Source organism: Canis aureus, chromosome 26, assembly GCF_053574225.1.
Source record: "Canis aureus isolate CA01 chromosome 26, VMU_Caureus_v.1.0, whole genome shotgun sequence".
NCBI lineage: Eukaryota > Metazoa > Chordata > Mammalia > Carnivora > Canidae > Canis > Canis aureus.
This window is the reverse complement of record NC_135636.1, coordinates 29,570,998-29,591,372: the sequence shown is the minus strand read 5'-3', so window position 1 is coordinate 29,591,372 and position 20,375 is coordinate 29,570,998. Positions and strand designations below refer to the sequence as shown.

The following is a 20,375-nucleotide window of genomic DNA, read 5'->3' as shown; positions in this document are numbered from 1 at the left end:
TCACAGTTCACGGAGACATTTTTGGCAGAGAGGGACAAACAATCCAAATGGAGTGGAATTCCTCAGCTGCTTCTGAAGCTGTATGCAGCAAGCCACCTCCACAGTGACTTCATTGAGTGCCAAAACATCCTCAAGGTAATTCTTAGGGGCCTTGGAAGGGCTGCATTCAAAGCCTCCGGGTGACACAGATATCTTATTTTTTCTCCTTTAGTCTACTTTGTAAAATAGTCTGTTTTTAATGTGTAAGCTGTAGAAAATTTGGGAAGTTCAGGAAAAGTACAAAGAAGAAAACAAAAGTCCACTATAATCCCGCCGCTCAGAGATAATCACCATTAAGTTCTCTGTATATATCCTTCTGGACTTTATTACACTTATTTTGTGGCAGTGCTTGCTTAATTTGGGAGGCCAACACTAGGTGCTGGGATTGGGATGACATTCTTTTTTGAGCAGGATTTAAAAAACCCCGTATTGCTAAAGGTTTAAGGAAGTGGCCTTGTGGTTGTTGATCGATTATGAACAGGATAAGAAGATAAAGGAACTGGGATTGATAGTTGGGAGAGAAATGGAAGAGTGCAGAGAGACATGCCAAGGCACTTGGTCTCAAAATTTGAGTGTGGGAAAATTGAACACCAATAAAAAATAAATTTATTATTAAAAAAAAAATTTGAGTGTGTATCACCTGGAAGGCTTGATAAAACAGAGTGCTGGGCCCCATGCACCCACCTGGGGTATCTGGTTCAGTAGGTCTAGAGTTACTGTATCCAGACTTTAGCTTTGGGGGGGTGAGTCCAAATTTGAATTAGATCACCAGTTCTAGCTACAGTTAAAACCCATACAAATTATAGTTGATTATAATGAAACTTCATAGAATGTTCATCAGAGGTAAAGTTTTGATTATTATACCATGTAAGTCATTCTAAAATATAGTAGGCAGCAAATAAGCTTTACCTTTAAGAAGAGATGTTTTGTCTGTACAACTTTTCTGTAAATTGAAAATCATTTCCTTTTTTTTGAAAATCATTTACAAATAAAAGTTTAATTAAAAAAAAGATGTTTTGAAAAAAAAAGATGTTTTGTATTCTTATAAGTCTGAATGGGATAGAAATAATTGTAGTCTTTTACATTTCTTTGAAAACACTTTGCAAGGAATTATAAATTATTACACTTGATTCCTGCAAAATTTCTGAAATATGGGGTAGAAGAGAAATGAACATTTGTGAGTGCTTGCAGTGTGGTCACTATTTCTTTATTCATCCAGCACTTACTTATTTGAAGTCTGTGGACTAGGCATATTTAATTCTTGATATTTAAGTCTCTATGACATGCATGATATATTTGTTTTAGTCCAGAATACTTTTGATTGCAAGTGACAGTAACCCACTCAGACTAGCAAAAACGATCCTTTATTGTTCACATAACTGGAAAGCGTAGGTGTGAATTCAGGGGCTCAACAGGATTAAGCTGTTCATTTCTTATTTTGACATCATGTGTGGCCTCATGTTCCTCCACATGATTATAGTTCTAGGGTGACGTTTCTACAACTTGGGTCAGCCACCAAACGTGAGGGGGACGAGAGACTATTGACTAGGCCTGATCACCTGCTCCTGGGGCTAGCACTGAGGTGCTTGGTGGCAGCCCTCACACAACTCTGTGGAAAGTGGGGAGAGGCCTCTTCTCCCAAGGAAATGGGACTTTTACTTGGAGAAAAAGAGATAGTGGGCAGGCAAATTCAGAAGTCTTCTACAGTTCCCTTTTTCAGTTGAAAGAACAGTCTCAGCAATAACTCACTCAAAGCCTGTGGCTGTTACATGATGAGCCCAGATTTGTCTTACTCCTAAGACCAGCTTCCACTGTACCATGTTGCTAGCAGAAATTACATCCCAGTTTTTTTTTTTTTAAGATTATTTATTTATTTGAGATAACACGTGTACAAGCAGGGGAGAAGGCAGAGGGAAAGGGAAAAGCAGACTCCTTGCCAAGCAGGAAGTGCAACGCAGGGCTCGATCCCAGGACCCTGAGATCATTACCTGAGCTGAAGACTGACACTTAACTGACTGGGCCACCCAGATGCCCTACATCCTAGTTTTATAGTTGAGAAAAATGAGACCCAGAGGAAGTGGTTCAATCTTTAGTAAGTAGTTCAGTCACTAATTACGTGAGCCTGGGCAACTTTGTGATTTTACTTGTCACCTATAAAATAGGTAAAACTATACTCACGTCATTGAATTACTTTAAGGATTAGATGGGCTAATGTATAAAAGCCCAGTGCCCAACATATAACAGGTTGTCTGCAAGAGTTCTGCTTTTTTTTTTTTTTTTAATTTTATTTATTTATTCATGAGAGACACACAGAGAGAGAAAGAGGCAGAGACACAGGCAGAAGGAGAAGCAGGCTCCACTCAGGGAGCCCGATGTGGGACTCGATCCCAGGTCCGTCCCCAGGATCACGCCCTAGGCTGAAGGCGGCACTAAACCGCTGAGCTACCTGGGCTGCCCTAGTTCTGCTTTTCTTGATGTGTGGTACCTAGACCAGCAGTATCAGGATCACTTGGGAGTTGTTATAAATGCCCCACTCCAGACCTATTAAATCAGAAATGCTGCAAGGGGTACTTAGCAGTTTGGGTTTTAACAAGTCCCTCAAGTGATTCTGATGTTCACCATTGTGTGAGATCCACTGCTCTAGCCTATTGTGTTCCATCTTCCCTCAAGGTCCCTGAAGAGAGAGCATGATGAGTAGCGTCCTGGATTCTTCCCACACTCTAGCTCCTATTTCACTCCATATAATTATTTTTTTCTTCAAACTCTGGAGCTTTTTTCTTTTCTTTTTCTTTTTTCTTTTTTCTCTTTTCTCTTTCTGATTATTTATTCATGAGAGACACAGACTGAGAGAGAGAGGGAGAGACACAGGCAGAGGCAGAAGCAAGCTCCTTGCAGGGAACCTGATGCGGGACCGGATCCTGGATCCCAGGATCACGACCTGAGCCGAAGGCAGGGGCCCAACCGCTGAACCACCCAGGCGTCCCTGGAGCCAGATATCTTAGATTTAAATCCTAACTCTGTCACTTACCAGCTGTGTGACCTTGACAGCTTTTTATCTCAGTTTGCTTATCTGTAAAATTAGGATGATAAATTACTGTTATCTCATAGGTTTGTGAGGATTAAAAGAGATCATACATGAAGTACTTAGAACCATACCTGGTACATAGTAAGTATTAAATTATTGTTACTATTAAAATTAAAATTTTGACCATCATACTAGCTTTTTTGTAAGATTATTTTTTTCTACAGTGGTTCATTGGGGGCTATCTTTGGGCTCGTGGGCATTCAGGTTGTGACTAAAATGCAAACCAACGTTTTGGTGTGTGGTTCCTCTTGAATACTAAAACTGAAAGTCTCTTTGTATACTTTTTTTGAACTAGGAAATTTCTCCTCTTCTCTCCATGGAGGCTATGGCATTTGTTACTGAAGAGAGGAAACTTACCCAAGAAACCACTTATCCAAATACTTATATTTTTGACCTGTTTGGAGGTGTTGATGTAAGTAGTTCATTATTACTACTGTTTAATGGCTTGAGTATTTAACTCTTGAAATTAGAGAAAGGAGACATTGCAGAATTTATAGCAAACACTTCAGAATTTTAATCTTTAGATGCTCAGGGACACTCACTTGTGTTGAAGCACCATAGCTTTTACATTAGAAGAATGATTTATTTGAGTTGATAATATATCCACCTTTTTTCTTTTTTTAAGGCTCAAAGTAAAAAGTGTGTCTCCTACTTCTCCCACCCCTTCTTCAGAGGCAGCTACGATTTCAAGTTTTTCTGTGTCCCTCCAGAGATGTTCTGTTTTAGCGTGCGTGCATGCGTGTGTGTGTATGTGTGTGTATGTGTAAATAACCCCCACTGTCCTCACCTTACATTTTTCTACCCACATAAAGGTGTCGTTCCCTATATACAGATATACTACTCTGTACCTTGCTCTTTCTGTGTAGTTCTCTAGCTTGGGGATAGATTCAGTATTTATAAATCTGCCTCATTATTTTAAATAGCTGTATAGTATTCTCTGGCATAATTATACTGTAGTCTATTTACCCAGGCCCCAATTGATGGGCATTTAGAGTTTTCTCACACCTTTCCTTTTACAACGAGGTTGCAGTAAATGTTTTTGTGCATGGGACTATATACCTATGGGATCAAAATATATGTGTGCTTTATTGTTTATAAACTCGTTGATTATATACCTGGGAAGTTTTATCGGCTTATATCTCCAGTAACAAAGTGTAATAGTGTCTGTTAATCCACATCATCACCAACACCATGTATATATGTGTGTTTTTATGGACTGTATTATCTAAGTCTTGCTTACCAGAAGAGTACACCAGTAATTATCACCAAATAAGTTCATCTTTGTCACTAGCACTCAAATCATGAAATGGAACATTACCAGCCCCCAGCAGCTTCCTTTACCAAATAGTACATTTTAAGTAAATTTTAAATATTAATTAAGTAGATATGAGAAAAAGTGTATTTCTAGAGTTTCTTAAGCTTTATTGAGGGATCCCTGGGTGGCGCAGCGGTTTGGCGCCTGCCTTTGGCCCAGGGCGCGATCCTGGAGACCCGGGATCGAATCCCACGTCAGGCTCCCGGTGCATGGAGCCTGCTTCTCCCTCTGCCTCTCTCTCTCTCTCTCTCTCTCTCTCTCTCTGTGTGACTATCATAAATAAATAAATAAATAAATAAAATATTTAAAAAAAAAAAAAAAAAGCTTTATTGAGATATGGTTCACATACTGTACAATCCACCCAGTTAAAGTTTACAATCCAGTGGTTTTTGGTGTATTCATAGATAACACACAAGCATTACCACAATCAATTTTAGGATATTTTTATCACCCCAGGAAAAACTGTATGTTTTACCTATCACTCCCCTACACACCTCTATCATAGGCAGCTTTTATTCTACTTCCATCTCTATAGATATCTCTATTCTGGACGTTTCATCTGAATGGAATCATGTAATATGTGGTCTTCTGTTACTGACTCCTTTTACTTAGCTTACTGTTTTCAAGTTCATCTATGTTGTAGCATGTATCAGTGTTTTGTTCCTTTTATGGCTGAAGAATATTCCATTGTATGGATATACCACATTTTGTATATCTGTTTATCAGGTGATGGACTTTTGGACTTTTGTGCTTCTGTCCTTTAGCTGTTAAGAATAATGTTGCTCTTGGAATGCCTGCGTGGTTCAGTGGTTGAGCATCTGCCTTCAGCTCAGGACATGATTCTAGGATCCTGGGATTGAGTCCTGCATCAGGCTCCTGGCAGGGAGCCTGCTTCTCCCTCTGCCTATGTCTCTGTCTTTCTGTGTCTCTCATGAATAAATAAAATAAAATCTTAAAAAAAAAAATGCTTTTCTTAACATTTACACCCCACTTCTGTGTGGACACATGTTTTTATTAATTTGGGGTGTATACCTGGAAGTGGGTTTGCGGGGGCACATGGTAACTCTTAAGTTTAATCTTTTTGAAGACCTTTTAGACTGTTTTCCAAAACAGCTGCACCATTTTACATGCCCACTTATGGTGTATGAGGGTTCTGACTTTTCCATATCCTTGTCAACATCTGTTATTATCTGTTTTTTATTATAGTCATCCTGATGGGTGTGAAGTGGTATCTCACTGTTCTTTTTTTTTTTTTTTTAAGATTATTTATTCATGAGAGACACACAGAGAGGCAGAGATATAGACAGAGGGAGAAGCATGCTCCCTGCGGGGAGCCTGAGGCAGGGCTCCATCCCAGGACCCCGGGATTACACCCTGAGCCGAAGGCAGGCGCTCAGCCGCTGAGTCACTCAGGCGTCCCTCTCACTGTTCTTTTGATACAGATTGTCTTGATGGTTAATGCTGTTGAGCATCTTTTTATGTGCTTATAAGTCATCTGTATGTCTTCCTTGGAAAATATCTATCTCCTTTTCCCATTTTCCTTTAAAAAGATTTGTTTATTGTAGAGAGTGCTGTACCATGTACCACGTGGTGGTTGGGGAGGGGTAGAGGGAGAGACTTAATGCAGACCCCTGCTGAGCGCGGGGCCTGACACACAGCTTGATTTCACAACCCTGAGATCATGCATGACCTGAGCCAAAATCAAGAGTTAGCCATTAAACTCACTTAACTGAATGAGCCACTCAGGCGCCTCTCCTTTTCCCATTTTTTAGTTGGATTGTCTTATTCATTCTGAGAGTACTTTATATAGTCTCTTCATAGTTTTTAAAATTTGCATTCTTCTATGAGTGGGATTGAATATCTTTTCATGTGTTTATAACTTGTTCTTTTTATGCCAGTTATCTCTTAGTAGCTTTTATATCCTTTTCTGTTTGATTATTGGGTCTTTCTTTTACTGATTTTCTTAGTTGTTTGGGCTGCCATAACAGACTGTCATAGACTGGGTAACTTATAAGCAATAAAAATCTATTTCTTATAGTTCTGGAGGCTGGGAATCCATGATCATGACACTGGCAGATTTGGTGTGTAGTGAAGGCCTTCTTCCAGGTTGCAGATTGCCAGCCTCTCCCTGTGTCCTCAGTGTAGTAGGAGGGGCTAGGAATCTCTCAGGAGCCTCTTTTAGAAGGACATAATCCTATTTATATGGGCACTGCCCTCCTAACCTAATCAGCTTCCAAAGACCCCCCACCTCCTAACGATACCACATTTGGCATTAGAATTTAACATGAATTTTGGGAGGACACAAACACTTAGATGGTAGCACTTTGTAATTACTCATTCTTAAAGGTCCTTTGTTATATGTGTTGTATTTTTCTCCCCAGATTTGAGAAATGAAATTAACCTATGGTTATGAATTTAACTTATGGTACTTCTAAATGTAGAGGGATTTACTTTTTAAGTTATCAGATTGCTTGGTCTTTCCTTTTATGGCTTCAAAGCTTTTCTTGCTTTTCCCTCTGTTGGATTATAAACTGTGTCTGTATTTCTTTGTAATATATTTAAAGTTTTTATCACATACATTTAAATTTTTGCACCATGTAATGAATGAGGGCCTGGGATCCTACATTTTCCCCCCAGATATCTGTCCTTACTCCTTGGGTGTTAATGGTCATTTTGTATCCTGATCTGGGTGGTGACTGTACAGGAATGATCACTTTGTAAAACCCGGAGTTGTACGCTTATTGGTTATACTCTGCGGTGGGTGTCATGTTTTATTGCAATTTAAAAACCATTTCCAAAAAAAAAAAAAAAAAAAAAAACCATTTCCTGGGCAGACCCGGTGGCGCAGCAGTTTAGCTCCGCCTGCAGCCCAGGGCGTGATCCTTGAGACCCTGGATCGAGTCCCATGTCGGGCTCTTTGCGTGGAGCCTGCTTCACCCTCTGCCTGTGTCTCTGCCTCTCTCTCTCTCTGTGTCTCTATGAATAAATAAATAAAATATAAAAATAAATAAATAAATAAATAGATAAATAAATAAATAAATAAATAAATAAATAAATAAAAACCATTTCCTTAAGATGCCATTTGTTGTGAAAGTAAAGATTGTTACACATTTGCACCCAGAGCATCAGCCTTAGCCTTTATTCCCCAATTGTTGCTCAGCATTGCCTCTCCTCAACAGCTCTAGTGGTCCTGTAGTGCATACTTAATGGCCAGCTTGAGGGACCCTTCACCTCTGAATGGCTCATCAGGGAAGTTATTTAATAGAAACCAGTATATTTATGGGAGGAAAAAAGAATAATGTGGGTCTCAGGCCTGATGTCTGTAGGCAGTGAAAATGTGACTTTCTGTTGCAGATGACTGTCATGGACAACTTTGCATCAAAGCTTCTGATTTTGTGAAGTTTTGGTCTGCTTTGGAGAAGATTAGCTTCTCTAGGAACTTCAGTCTGTTCATAACTAGGAGCTTTTGCTTCGGTCTTTTTGCCCTTCACTTACCTTAATTTGGGTGCATTTGTTCTTGTTGAACTCCCTTGTCATCTTGCTCCTGAAAGTATTTTTGAGACAGGGCTCTTTATTTCTTACTCCATCAGTCACTAGCAAGGCCCCAAAGTAACCTTCTCTTCAGTATGCTGCCCAAAGCTCAGCTGAATTGGAATAATTGGGCGTGCTGCTGGTTAGGCCACTCCTTTGTCAACCCTGACCTGACAATGAAAAGTGTATCTGAGAGTTTATAAAGTCAGATGCGTTATAGGGTCAAGTAGGTAACTTAATGGAGCGAGGGAGGCCCAAGTAAGATGATCAGATCAAATGCCTGCGGGGACTGTGGAGAAGTGGAGAGTGTGGCTCTGTTTATGGAGAAATGACTCTTTCATGACTATGGATTGCTGTTGCCCTGGGGGACGTGGGAAATCTAGATTCTTGAGTAAAATCTCCCAGCTTTTCAGTAGGTGTAGACCAAATGAAATGTCTGGGCCAGGTGTAATCCATAGCTTGGCGTTCAAGGACTTTTAATGTATTCCTTGACATAGTTCATCTTTCACTTGAAGTGAATTTATATTCTATACAGTTGAGCATCTTACACCTTTTGATGATTGTGAGAAGTGGGGCATCTCTTGAAAACTGTGTAGTATGCCTTAAACCTTAAAGATCATTACCCATTTTGCCTCGTTTACCTTTCTATAAATCTCTCATAAAGACGTAAGTCAAAATGAGATGAAACTTTGTATACGAAGATGCTTAGTGTGGCTTCATATATATAGTAGTTAAAAGTGTCCCATCAGAAGGAAGATAATTTTCTCTATAAGGTCGGTGGTGATATAGTTGATTTTCTCTTTTATTTTCTATTTTTTTTTAAGATTTTATTTATTTATTCATGAGAGACACACACACTCACAGAGGGGGGCGGGCAGAGACACAGGCAGAGGGAGAAGCAGGCTCCATGCAGGGAGCCCAACACGGGATTTGATCCCAGGTCTCCAGGATCACGCCTGGGCCGAAGGCGGCCCTAAACTGCTGAGCCACCCGGGCTGCCCCTATTTTCTGTTCTTTACTAAATTAGTTTTTACTCAAATCCTTATTTTTTCTTCTTCTGCTTGCTTTGGGTTTGTACATTTTTTTCCAGTGTCTTGATGTGGATGATTAGGTTATTGGTTTGAGATAATTCTTGTTTTTTATTTTTTTAAAAAATAGGTACTTAAAACTATAAATTTCCCTCTAAACACTGCCTTAGCTCTAAGTTCTACTGTATTCATCTCTCTCAAACTATTCTCCAGTTTTCTTTGTGATTTCTCCTTTGACTCATTTATTAATAAGGATCTTTTTTTATTTTCCACATTGGTAAATTTCCCAAGTTTCTTTCTGTTATTTTTAATTTGATTTCATTGCGGTCAGAGAATATGCTTTGGTAATTTCAGTCCTTATAATTTATTGAGGCTTGTTTTTTGATCTAATATAGGATTTATTCTGGAGAATGTTCCACGTGTGCTTGAGTTGAATATGTATTCTGTTACGAGGCAAAATGCCCTACAGATGTCTGTTAGAGTTTGTTGGTTTATAATGTTCAAGTCTTCCTATTTCTTTGGTGATGTGTAATTGTCCATTATTGTAGGTGGGATATTAAAGTGTTCGGTTATTTTTAAATTGTCTGTTTACTTTAGTTCTGTCAGCTTTGCTTCATGTATTTTAAGGCTCTCTTGTTAGATGTGTATATTTATCATTGTTCCTACTGGATTGATCTTCTTCGTAATAAATTGTCCTTGTCTCAACAGAATGGGTTTTTAAGTGTATGTTTATTTTAAGAGTTTAAGCAGCAAAAACTACGTGTTGTGTTAAAAGTATATAAAATGAAAAATGAATGCATATCAGCCCCATCCCCCATAGAAATTCGTATTAACAGTTTATGGTATATTTTTTGAAATTCTGTTTTATTAACCTATGTCTGTAAAATAACACAAATGTTCTTTAAGCAAAAGAGGAATCATAGTGATAATGTTCTATAGTTTTTAAAAATTAAAGCCACATTGGATCCCAGAAATTACCTAGTTTAACGTGCTTATTTTTTAAAATGAGAAAGCTGAGGCCATGGAGGGACATTGACTTTCTCAAGATGACATGAGGACTAGGTGGCTGAGCTGTGACTGGTTTCCTGACCCTTGGTATAGTGCTCATTCCCACGAGCCTCACTGCCTTCTGGCCATGTTGGGAACAAGAGGGTCTTTTAGTACTGTGACAGATACATAGGCTGTCGGTCATCATGGCAAAGGTTGTTTTATAAGTTGTGCTTGGACTTAATTTTGCAGATTTTTATTGAAAATTTTTTTTCTTTTTCAAATATGTAGCTCCTTGTAGAAATTCTTATGAGGCCTACAATCTCTATCCGGGGACAGAAACTGAAAAGTAAGTATACTTGTGAGCCACTGGTCCTCACTTCCCAGCTTGCAGATGTGATGTGGTTCCGGGGGCTTCTTTCCCCTCCTAGCTCTACAGTGGTGGTCTGCTTTTCATTCAGTGGCAGTATGTGCTCTCCACCCCCAACTAAGCAGCTTGCTTTCTTCATTTTGTACTAGGTAGTGATATAGATCTGGGACTTTAAATGAAAAAGTATGAAAGCCACTGGGCTAAAAAAATTGCATGTTTGTAGTTCCTAATAGTCTGTGGGCCCAGCTTTTATGTTTTCTCTGGAAATTCTTATTTTTCCTATTTAGTTAATTGAGAGAGTAAAGAATAATCTGGTAAGATCATTTGTTTTATTTTCAAAAGCATATATATATTTTTTTGTTGTGGTAAAGGTGATATGTGCTCTTGGTAAAAAGTTTAGTCATTACCAAAAATGATAGAGATTAGAAAGTCAAAGTGTTTTGGTAGCATGTTATTTCTTAAGCTGGGTGATGGTTCTATGGGCATTATTCTTTCATTCCTTTTTATAATTTATACTTGTTACAGTTATTATTTTTAGGTATTCAGTATTTAAAGAAGAAAAAAAAGTAAGAGCACTCTGGCACAAGCCAGAGATCACAAAAATACATACATACAGGCCAGAGATCACTTTTAACATTTGATGAATACCCTTCTACAAACATCACATACATATCTTTTTAATTGAAGTATTTTTATGTAAATACAAGGAGTTAGCATGAAGGTAGGTATCCTGGGTATCTGCAGATAAGGTAGGTATCTTGGATGACCTATTCAAAGAAGTTCACTTAATCCAACTCGATGAAGCCTATGGCCTTCGAGTACTGACAGAAACACTGGTGGCCCATACTGAGGCTGTTTCCCAATCAGACTGTGTCGGTTTGAGTAGATACAGCAAGAAGGAGAACCCTGGCCAGACTTCCTATGATAGGTCCAGGAGAGCTGCTGGGGACCTACCTTGGTCCCTCGGGTATAACGAGGCAAATGGAAAAATACATATTTTTGTTTAATTTAAAATATTCCTGCCTTAACTCAAAACATATTATATAAGACCTCGTTTGTATGTGCAGCACTGGTTAAGAAGATTCATATTTGTCTTTCGATGTCTCAGCTTTGTACTCTATCTAAATTGGTTCTTCATGTTCCCTGTCTACCCTGATAGCAAGTAGCATCTTGTAAATACTTGTTGGTGTACTTACTCTCTCTGCCTCCTATTAAGTTTAGAGACTTTTTTTCTTTTGCTAACCACTGTGTATTCTTCATTTGCTCTAGAGTAGGTGCTGAATAAATATTTGATGAATGAGTAAATTGCAGTTCCCTTTGAAAATGAAAGGTCTAGAAATGCAGAGATACACTGATCTGGTATTCCAACCTGCTCTGAAGTCAAGAGATAAACCAAAAAGCCCCCACAGGTTGAAAGGTAGTGATAAGGGATATGGGACATCTGCATTGTCTCCAGATTATGCCAGATAACCCTTCTGGTCAAGCTGGCTTGGCAGGGCTGCCCATTGACCTCTCAGAGGGAGACCTAACATTTTAGAGTTTGTGGCAGTGTTGGAATGAATGGAAACAACTTTTAAAAGTAAAACTAATGCCGAGCAAAAACACTCTTTTGATAATTCATACTCAGTTTTATTCTCTTCAGGCTGAGGGGTCATAAAAATTACTTCCTTTTTGTTGTATTCCCCTGTTCCTGCTCACAGAAAAGTAGCTAGTTCTTTGTTGGAGTTTGTAGGTCAGGCATTAAAAGCCATTTCCCCAAAAGAAATAACAAAAAAGAAAACAAAAACACACTTGTGAGTCTTTAGTAAAAGTGATACCCTTGTTTGCTGCTAGTAGAACCACCAGTGGAAATTTATAACGTGCAATCAGGAAGTTTATACTTTGGATTCTAACATTTCTGCTTTTGGAAATGTATCATGGCTATTAAAAGATGACACCACAGTAGGTTCAAAGTATGAAGACTGTGGAGCTTAAGAAGAAAATGGCTACTGCATCAAACCCAAAGTCCGTATACAAATTGGTTTGTAGGTTCTGATAGGCATCCTGAAAATCTTTGGTAAACAAGGTTTAGTACACCTCTTTGATAGAGGTATACTAAAAGGAAGATAATCATCTTGGAGGAGATTGTGAGGAACAGTTCTTAGGTTCAAAAATTTAATTACAACCATCTTTTCAGTGAGAAAAATAACCAATTATTCCTCTTTCACTTTCAGTAAGTGATGAAATGTCCAAGGATTGTTTGAGCATCCTGTATAATACGTGTGTCTGTGTAAGTACGCCTGTTCTTGGGGCCTCCTTTTTTGTCCCCACCACATTTGCAGTGCTTGAGAGGGGAAAGTTCAAGTGGGGGTGGTGGACATGAGAGCTATCCTCAGACATGCAAGAATTGGACTTACTTATGTGGGCCTAAGAACCAGGACCAACAGGTAGAAATTGTAGGGAGGCAGAATTTCGTAGAAATTGTTAAGAGTTAGGGCTGCTCCAGCAGGTAGTGATCTCCTTTAGCCCTGGAGGTGTCCAAGCAGAGACTGAACAATCCTTTACCAAGTCGATACATACACTGGAAGAGTATGTGTAACCTTTAAGGTTCCTTTTAATTCCATTATTTATTTCCATTCCTTCATTTTCCTTGTTACAAAATAAAACCAGAACTAGAAGCCCCACCAGTGTATTAAGCAGGAAAATGACCCCTGAGAAGGAAAGAATGGTGAATAAAAGAAGCAATTTGGTAGAAAGGAAAAAGCCTAGCACTTAGTGCTAGAACTGGGTTTGGAGTTCTGGCTCCTGGCTCAGTACTTATTAATTCACCTCTCTGAGCTTTAGTTTCTTATCTGTAGAATGCAGTTAGTAATCTTATTAACATTGTAGGCTTGTTGTGAGGACTAAGTGAGATGATAGATGTGACAGCACTTTGTAAAGCAATATACAGGTGCTAGTTTTTGTAAAACACAGTACCTGTCTTTTAGGAACTTATGTGGTAACGTGTAAGCAGTGAATCATAATACACGCCAGAATGAAACAAGTGATCCTATAGAAGTGAAACCTGTATGTTATGAAAATACAATGGAACATTTAATTCCATGTCATTTCTTGCATCATTCAGAAAGAGATTTCATGTGTTCTTGTAGTAATATGTAAAATCTACCAATATCATAAATCATAAATTTATAAGTAGAAGAAAGAAAAGTGTAGAACAAGGTGAGGGTATAACATGTATGCAGGAATTGGGCTGACCATGAAATCATCTGTAGTATGAATGGGGCACAAATTTGGGTTTAAACTTATTGGCCAATAAATAAATAAATAAATAAATAAAATAAAAATAAACTTATTGGCCAAAAAAAATAAAAAATAAAAAATAAAAAAATAAACTTATTGGCCAACACAAATAGAGAAATAAGTTTCATTTTTTTCTTTTTAAAAAAAAATTTTTTTTTAATTTTTATTTATTTATGATAGTCACAGAGAGAGAGAGAGAGAGGCAGAGACACAGGCAGAGGGAGAAGCAGGCTTCATGCACCGGGAGCCCGATGTGGGATTCGATCCCGGGTCTCCAGGATCGCGCCCTGGGCCAAAGGCAGGCGCCAAACTGCTGAGCCACCCAGGGATCCCGGGAAATAAGTTTCAACACTTAACGCGATTCAGCATCTTTTAACAACACAGCACAACAGAAATACAGCATGAGCCTACTTAGATTAAATTTTCTTATAGCCACATTTTTTTTTAGAAAGAAAAGAAGTAGGAAGAAATAAGTTAATTTTAATAATATATTTTATTTATTATAGTATATCAAGGCTATTCCAACATGTGAACAATGTAATTATTAATGGGATATTTACCTTACTTTTTTGTACTAAGCTTTCAAAATCCACTCTGTTTCTTACATGTAGAGCACATCTCAGTTCAGACTAGCCACAATTCAGGTGCTCAGTAGCCACGGGTAGCTAGCAGGCAGAAAGGCATGGACAGACCTAGAAGATAAAAGTAAACTAATTGTTCAGCTAACACACAACTATTCTTGCAACTAAGGTCAGTAAGAACTTGTCCTTCTTTTAAAAGATGACCTATGTATGATATAAATACTCCTATGATTGGCAACTTCCATATAGCCATTAGTTTATGAGGCTGTTCGTTAATGGTACCTAATGTTAATTAGCAATATTCCATCAAAACACAGTTCATTAAAAAAAAAAAAAGTAAAGGAAACAAAAATTGGAAGAACATAGAATAATATGGTTCAACTCTGTGCTGATCTGGCTTAATTCCAGGGAGTAGGCAGAAACCAAGAAATGTCTGATGGTGCCTGTTTGGGGGTGGAAACTTGTGCGAATTGTGGCTAACCTGGAGTAGGCATGACCTGCCTGAAGACATTTACATTCCAAATTTAAAACATACTGCTGACCAAATAAAACTTGGCCTACTGGGTGCTAGTTTGTAGCTTCTCATTTAGTTACTAGGCGGACATTAGGTCAAGAACCTATGATGAACCAACCATGACCCACCCACCCCCATTCATTTGCACACAATGTTTTAGTGATTTAAGGCCTCTGCCAAGAGTTCCTGTTGTAGCTTGGACTTGCTTTTCCAATGTCTAGAAGGGGGAATACCTTGCTTTTCATGTTTTATTTTGTGATTATAACCTATTCTGCCTTTTCTCTCCTTTTTTCTTGTGATAGACGGAAGGAGTTACAAAGCGTTTGGCAGAGAAGAATGACTTTGTAATCTTCCTGTTTACATTGATGACCAGTAAGAAAACGTTCTTACAAACAGCAACCCTCATTGAAGATATTTTGGGTGTTAAAAAGGTGAGCTATGTTTTCCAGCAGGTGGATGACCAGACAGTGGAGGATGTCTCAGACAATTGGGATTCTCAAACCTGAATGATCTACAGAGCTCTTTTATTTATTTATTTATTTTTTAAATTTTTATTTATTTATGACAGTCACAGAGAGAGAGAGAGGCAGAGACACAGGCAGAGGGAGAAGCAGGCTCCATGCACCGGGAGCCTGATGTGGGATTCGATCCCGGGTCTCCAGGATCGCGCCCTGGGCCAAAGGCAGGCGCCAAACCGCTGCGCCACCCAGGGATCCCACAGAGCTCTTTTAAAATAACATTCTTCCATATTCCTAGTATTAACTTTTTTCTATTTACTTAATATATTCAAGTACAAAACTAGGTTATATTCCTCCTTCTAATGGGTTTTAAATGACAATAAAACTTAAACAAGTATGTAAATTGAAATCAAAATAATGATAAGACTCAAAAGCTCAGATTGACTTTGTGAATTTAATGTGATGACTAACATTACTTTGCCAAAGTCAGATTGCCCCTCACTAATTATTTTGATGCAAGATCTTTGTAGCATACTTAAATTGTTATATGCTATGTGATGACTCCATTTTCTTACCAGTTTTCGATACTTGAATGCTGTGAAACGTTCATTCTTTAGGATATGTATTCCTGGGTGGTGATGTTTGACTTTCACTTATTAAGTCCACTTCTGTTTATTCTTATTAGTCTTCAACAGTTATAGTTTAATTGATACCAGCATAGAGGATGCAGATGTGAACACTGACATCCTGCCATTTGGTTGTAAGGTGAACATTCAAAAGATCCATAATATGCTTTAAAAACAACAACAACAAAAACAAAAAGGGCACCTGGCTGGCTCAGCAGAGCATGTGATTCTTGATCTTAGGGTCGTGAGTTCAAGCCCCATGTTGGGTGAAGAGCTTACTTACAAAAGAAAAAAAGAAAGAAAAATGAAAAACAAAACAAAAAACTGTGATTGAAATGAAACACTAAATTAAAAAATTATCATCAAGAACTTACCCCAAAAAACCACATCTATAGACCTCTGTTAGATAATCACTAAATTACATTTTTGAGCAATGCTTGTGAAGATGTGGAGCTTACTTTACTTCCCCAGTCTTAGTTCCACTGCTCTGTTGGTTGCAGGCTGGCAGATTTCTTCCTCTTACTACTGAGGAGGCAGGAGCAGCCTCTTAAGAGTTGCTGTTGCAGGGGAAGGCTACCGACGTGCATTGTGGTTATCCCAGCTTTCATTTCTGTCTTTCTGCTGCATTTTCCCCAGGCCCTGCCTGTCATGCACAAGCAGAAGATGCACAAGTGGCCCATTGTCTATAGGAACACACTGGAGATGTGTGCAGGTCCCAGACAGATCCTTTGTACCCTCTGATGAAAAGGCTTTGTTATTTTTCCAATAATTGTATGTTCCAGCCAGTGTGTGAAAGGGAGCTTCCAGGGCGGAAACACCAGACTCCCTGGCAATCTGAGCATGAGAGTCTAGGATTGCTCCTTCATAACTTTAGCCACTTGTTCCTCGTGACCTGACATTCATTTCTCTGTGTGTTACCAAAAATAGTGAGGAATTCTGCTAGACATGGTTAACCTTGGTGCGGTTTGAAAGAGGGATAGACACGGTAAAGAAAATGGGAACCTAAGCCACAAACTGGGAAAAGATATATGTAACTCATTAATAAAGGATTGGTATTCAGAATTTATCAAGAGTTCTTACAAATCAACAAGAAAAAGACAAATAGCTCAGTAAAGAAAAAGGAGGGCAATGATATAAATGAGCATTTCACAAAAGAGATACGAATAATCCATAAACAGAATGTGCTTAACTTCATTGATGATCAGGGAAATGCAAATTAAGATTACAGTGAGAGAGAAAGAGCAAGTGTTGGTGAGAATGTATATCATTGACTTTTCCTTCTTTGGCTGGCTGGCTTTCCTTTTTTTTTTTTTTTTTTTAAAGATTTTATTTATTTATTCATGAGAGACATACACACACACACAGACAGAGAGGCAGAGACACAGGCAGAGGGAGAAGTAGGCTCCATGCAGGGAGCCTGATGTGGGACCCGATCCCAGGACTCTGATCCCTGAGTCCTGAGCCAAAGGGAGATGCTCAACCGCTGAGCCACCCAGGTGTCCCCTTTCTTTTTTCTTTCTTTTCTTTCTTTCTCCAAGCCCAATGTGGGGCTTGAGTTCACAGTCCTGTGCTCAAGGCCTAAACTGAGATCAAGAGTCGGTTGCTTAACTGACAGAGCCATCCAGGCACCCCGAGAAGGTGTATCTTTGGAATCACTTATATACTGCTGATACCTTTTTGTTTTTGCAGAATCTCTTTATTTTTCCTTGTTTTCTGCTTGAATATGTGCATACCCTGTGACCCAGCACCTAGGGAAGCACTACCCTGAGGGCTGATGTGTCATTCTTGTGCCTGGGTCACCTGTGCCCAGGCATGTTTGTGGATAAACTCAATCCCAGCACAGTAGTTTTTAGAAATGAACATACTACATCAAAGCCAAGAGGTCACGAAATCAGTTTATTCATTGGGTCTACCAGCTATAAAGAAAAGATCAAAGTGTGTCATGTAAGGGTATTGTTTCAGTTTTTGTTACATTATTTATATATTCACCTATGTATGTTTTATTGGGTTATAATAGAAATTTTTTCTTATTCTTGGACATTGTCAATGTAATTTGGAAGCCACTGCCCCAGAAAAACTTCTGCACATGTACATCAAGAAATGCACAAGAATGCTTATATTATTGTTTCAGAGTTAAAAACTGAAACCAAGTCCATAATCCATCAATAGGAGAATGGATAAATGTTCTCTAATCATATAGTGGATATTAGAGAGTAGTGGAAGTCAATAAGCTGTTACTACAGGCAACAACGTAGCTAAATCATAGAAATTGATAGAAGTCAGTTGCAGAAGACTATATAGTTGTTTGTTTTGTTTTTTTAGAGAGAGAGTGTAAGCAGGGGAGGGACGGAGGGAGAGGGAGAAAGAATCTTAAGGCTCCACAATCAGCATGGAGATACCAGTGCAGGGCTTGATCTCATGACCCTGAGATCATGACCTGAGCCAAAATCAAGAGTTGGATGCTTAACTGACTGAGCCACCCAGGCGCCTCTAGTATATCATTTTTATTAAGCTCTGAAATAAACAAACTCATATAAGGCTAAATAAAATTCAGGACTGTGGTTACCTCTGGCAGAGAGACAGGAAGATGTGATAGGAAAGACACACACAGCTATTCATTTGGTTATACTTCATAATATATATTGTATGTATTAAGTGTTAAAATATAACACAAAGTGGGGTTGGAGGGCTATTGGACCTGGTTTGTGACCCATACACTAAGACAGGGCTAGAGGAACAAGGCTGAAAGTTACAGTTTCCTCTAATAACAATAACTAACATTTGTTGTGTCCTGGTGAAGGAGAAGGCAAAGGTGGAAGAAGCTATTCCCACATACCCCCTCCATAGCAAGCTCCTGTTCTTCATTACCAGAAATAAGAGTGGAGGCCGTGGAGGCTTCTAGGAATAATTCACTTATTCAGCACACATATACTGAGACCCTTACTATACCAAGTCTTATGTGCTGAGGCTCTGGAAAGAAAGTAAGACATACCTCTCCCTCAAGGCAATGTGAGTTTATTTGGAAATAGTTGGAGGAATAGGTAATTACAAGGTCCTGTGATAAGTGCAGTGATAAATACCTAGTCCAGTGAAAGTGAATTATTGAGATGTAGGGTAGTAGGTTTTATCTGAGGAATATAAGAATGTTTCAAAAGCAGAGAGGCTCATGTAATGCACAACATTTGCAGATTTTAAAGAAGAAAAAAAAAAGATATAACCAAGTAACAGAAAGCATTTTGTAGAATCCAGTAGTTATTCATGACAAAAGCTAGGAATAGAAGGAAAGTTCCTTAATATGATAACAAAACTTACAGCAAATATTAAACTTAATATTGAAACTTCGGAAATACTCTTCTTAAAGTAAAAAAAAAATAAAATAACACCTGCTATTGCTTACTCTAGATAATTGGTTACCTGTGCACATACACAGTAATTGAGAGAATTACACAGTAATTCCTATAAGAATGTTTATTGCAATGTTGTTTAATAGTGAAAATTATAGTCTACCTAAACATACATATATACACATATATGTTCTTTTATGTGTGTATATATATGTATATATAAATTTAAAAGAATTGTTAAATTCATTGTGGAGTAAAACAGTGAAGAATGAATGAATTAGCTACTTCTATCAGAGTAGTTAAATCCCAGTGTTAAGGGGCACATGCTGGCTCAGTCGATATGGCATGTGACTCTTGATCTTGGGGTCATGAGTTCAAGCTTCATATTGAGCCTAGAGCCTACTTAAAAATAAATACATGTTTTAGAAAAAAAAAAAAAATACTTGTCTGAAGTGACCTAAATTTAAAAAAAAAAAATCCCAGTGTTGACTAAAAAGTAAGGTATAATATTAACTATATTCCCCATGCTGTACTTTTCATCCCCAGGACTTAATTATTTTATAACTAGAAGTTTGTACCTCTTAATCCCCTTGACCTATTTTGCCCATTTCCCCCAGTCTGCTTCATTCTGACAATCACCAGTTTGTTCTCTGTATTTGGGACTTTCTCTGTTTTGTTTGTTCATTTGTTTTGTAGATTCCACATATGAGTGAAATCATATAGTATTTGTCTCTCTCTGATTTCACTTAGTATTATACTCTCTAGATCCATCCATGTTGTGGGGCACCTAGGTGGCTCAGTGGTTGAGCATTTGCCTTTGGCTCAGGTCATGATCCCAGATCCTGGGATTGAGTCCTGCATTGGGCTCCCTACAGGGAGCCTGCTTCTCCCTCTGCCTATGTCTTTGCCTCTCTCTGTGTGTCTCTCATGAGTTTAAAAAAAAAAGAGAGAGAGAGATCTCCAACCATGTTGTTGCAAATAGCAAGATCTCATCTATGGCTAAATAATATTCCATTGTATATGTAAAACCATGTCTTTTTTATCCATCATGTATCAGTGAACACTTGGGTTGCTTCTGTATCTTGGCTTATTATAAATAGTGCTGTAATAAACATAGGAGTGCATATATCTTTTCAAATTGTTGTTTTTGTTTGCTTTGGGTAAATACCCAGTAGTGGAATATCTGAATCATACAGTATTTCTATTTTTAATTTTTAG

The 20,375-nt window shown here is 38.3% G+C and overlaps 1 protein-coding gene and 1 pseudogene across 2 annotated transcripts in view; one reads left to right on the top strand and one right to left on the bottom strand.

The window, feature by feature from the left end:
* The window catches only part of TRPC4AP (transient receptor potential cation channel subfamily C member 4 associated protein), a 69,187-nt gene that overhangs the window by 13,515 nt on the left and 35,297 nt on the right, over positions 1–20,375 (top strand). For both annotated transcript variants that reach the window (XM_077872866.1, XM_077872865.1), the window contains exons 2-6: positions 7–135; positions 3,420–3,536; positions 10,277–10,334; positions 12,569–12,624; positions 15,032–15,160. In XM_077872866.1, the coding sequence (XP_077728992.1) occupies positions 7–135; positions 3,420–3,536; positions 10,277–10,334; positions 12,569–12,624; positions 15,032–15,160 (489 nt within the window). The remainder of the gene's footprint in view (positions 1–6; positions 136–3,419; positions 3,537–10,276; positions 10,335–12,568; positions 12,625–15,031; positions 15,161–20,375) is intronic.
* Positions 11,141–11,802, bottom strand: LOC144298892 (small ribosomal subunit protein uS14 pseudogene; annotated as a pseudogene).